At 47.5% G+C, this 2,806-nt stretch overlaps 1 protein-coding gene across 1 annotated transcript; it reads left to right on the top strand.

The window, feature by feature from the left end:
- Positions 1 to 352: 352 nt before the first annotated feature.
- LOC147897524 (cytokinin hydroxylase-like) lies at positions 353 to 2,518 on the top strand. Its single transcript, XM_087380039.1, has 5 exons — positions 353 to 698; positions 784 to 1,010; positions 1,220 to 1,473; positions 1,573 to 1,963; positions 2,096 to 2,518. Exons 1-5 carry the CDS (start codon positions 353 to 355, stop codon positions 2,516 to 2,518), a joined length of 1,641 nt encoding a protein of 546 aa, XP_087236165.1.
- Positions 2,519 to 2,806: the final 288 nt, after the last annotated feature.

Below are 2,806 nucleotides of genomic sequence, written 5' to 3'. Positions count from 1 at the left end.
GGTTTGAAAATTCTCAAGAAAAACCTTCAAAATTTGAAACCCCAAGTTTTGTGATGTTCTAAGCAAAATGCTTTATGTCAAATTCCATCATGGAAACTCAAATCCTCCCACATATTTCATGGAGGGAGCTTTGTAAGTTTGTAGAAGTCGAATCATTCTCAATGAGGATTCACACAAGACACGTTGACCATCGATGAGGGAGAGAATTCACACGAGACACATGGGCTAGTTGGTATTAACGTCTAGAGACTCAAATTATGATTATTGTTTGTGAAGATATTGATAATTGGAGGGCTAAACAGTTCTATAAATATTGATTGTAATCAGTCTCGTAGAGTACGTGAAGATGATCATGGGCGAGCTTGGCTATGGCGATGGCGTTGTCTTGTTTGGAGGCTATGGCGATGGAGCTGGCTATGGCTATGGCGTCCTCCTGCTCTCTTTGCTCCTCCTCCCCTTCTCCTGGCTCCTCCTTTCCTCCCTCCACTTCTACCTCTGGCGCCCTGCCTCCCTCCGTCGCTCCCTCCTTCAACAAGGCTTCGCCGTCCTCCCCTACACTCCCCTCGTTGGCTCCTTAGCCCGCCTCAAACGCCTCGAGTCCCTCGCCCTCCTCTCCGACCTCCCCTCCCCCTCTCACCACCACCTCCTCCTCCCCCGCATGCTCCCCCTCCACCACAAGGCCTTCTCCGAGCTCTCAGGTAACCATGCATACTCTTCCGATCATTTCTCCTGATCGCTCTTTTAGAGTCTCATCTCCTGATTCCACACTGTTTGCCCATGCAGTCGATCAATTCGTTTACTGGCTGGGTACTCAGCCCTCCCTCGTCGTGGGAAACCTTGAAGATGCCAAAATTCTTCAATCCGCCGATGTGAAGCATTTCGAGCTACCTAACTTCATCTGCAAGAGTTATCACAGATTGCTGGGCCATGGTCTTCTTCTGGCGAATGGGAAAGATTGGCACAACCAGCGCAACATTCTGCGTCCCGCATTCTTTCCAGAGAAGCTTAAGGTTTTAATGTCGACGTTTCAATACGTGTCTCTAGACTGAAACGCTCGTTCTCTTCACCATCTGCGATTCCCAATTCCTGAGTTACACTTTTTAATTTAGAAATTGGATAAGGCAAGGTTTAAATGTTGCCTGGTCTCCCAGGTAATTCGTGCTACGAAATTACCGCCCGTATCTCTGGGTTCTAAGTTCTACTGATGTATTGCCAATAGGAAATGGTTGCGGACATGTCCACGAGCGCCATAGAAATGGCTCGATCGTGGGAGGTCCAGATTAAAGACCAAGCAGGGTCCTCTGCCGAGGTTGAAATCGCGCATGACATTAAAAATGCTACGGCGGACATTCTTGCTCGGACGTCGTTTGGCGCCAGCTATCAGATAGGAAAGTCCGTTTTTGAGAGACAAGCGGTGCTTCTCCAACTCCTAACAAAACTTAGCATACCGAACAACCTAATTCCAGGATACCGGTACCCGTTGCCTCCCAATGATCAGTACAAGCCGTGCCGTTACTAGTCACTTTCTTTCATAAAACATTGATGAAGCTTTAAACCGAATTAATGTGACAGGTTTCTTCCCATTGGCTGGAATCGTGAGTGCGCGAAGCTGGAGAAAAGCGTGAACGATGATCTTCGTAAGATCGTAGATTCGCGTAGGAAGTCTGTTTCCCATGGCGGAGCCTCATCGTATGGGAGCGATCTCTTGGGTTTGATTTTAGCTGCACAGGATCAAGAGCTCAAGGACAACAACAGCAGCGTAGGCCTTACTACTCAGGAGGTCATAGACGAATGCAAGACTTTCTTTTTCGCTGGACATGAAACAACTGCTAATCTACTGGCATGGACAATGGTACTCCTAGCCCAGGATCGGGAGTGGCAAGAACGAGCCCGGGTAGAAGTGCTTGAAGTCTGCGGCAAGGACGCAGCACCGAGTGCAGACCAGCTCAGCAAATTGAAGATAGTAAACTCGACAAACTCTTGCATGTCATTCGTTTTGTCAGTCATCACCACTCGAGAAAGCGCCCAGTTTAGCGTAGGGTGTTCTCACGAGGTGCATCTTGTGATCGTGCTTTGCTGATGTACGTACATGCAGATGGGGATGATTTTGAACGAGTCACTGCGACTGTATCCACCGGTTCCGGAGTATGGAAATCGGGTTCCGGTATCGAATCAAGGGAGCTTCAAGCTGGGAGAGAGGAGGCTACCGGCAGGGACGGGGTACATAATTCCATGTTTGTATTTGCAGAGGAAGAGAGAGATATGGGGGGAAGATGCGGACGAGTTCAAGCCAGAGAGGTTCAGCAAAGGAGCGTCGAAGAGTGGGTTCATGCCATTCGGGATTGGGCCGAGGAGGTGCATCGGGCAGACGTTCGCGTTGATGGAAGCGAAGGTGATAATGGTGACAATTCTACAACGATTTGCGTTCGAGCTATCGCCAAACTACAGACATGCTCCTGAAACCTTCATCACTATGAGGCCCAGACATGGCGTCCAAGTCCTCCTTAGCTTACTCTAGATCCTCTTATTTGCATAACTTTTTATGATCAAGCTTTTATCAGCACAACAGTTATGTTCCATATTGTCATTCTTATCTTGAGATATAGAATCTGCGTCAAGCTTTTATCAGCACAACTACAGTTATGTTCCATATTGTCATTCTTATCTTGAGATATAGAATCTCCGTCAAGCTTCTATCTACACAACTACACTTATGTGCCATACTATCATCAAGCTTTTTTATCAGCTCACAACTACACTTATCATTTATGTGCCATTGCCATCAAGCTTTTATCAGCTCACAACC

Source organism: Dipteris shenzhenensis, chromosome 10 (assembly GCF_047967505.1).
Source record: "Dipteris shenzhenensis isolate YYH24624 ecotype China chromosome 10, Dip_SZ_1.0, whole genome shotgun sequence".
Classification (NCBI taxonomy): Eukaryota; Viridiplantae; Streptophyta; class Polypodiopsida; order Gleicheniales; family Dipteridaceae; genus Dipteris; species Dipteris shenzhenensis.
The sequence above is the reverse complement of the archived record's forward strand: the minus strand, read 5'-3'. Positions and strand labels throughout refer to the sequence as shown.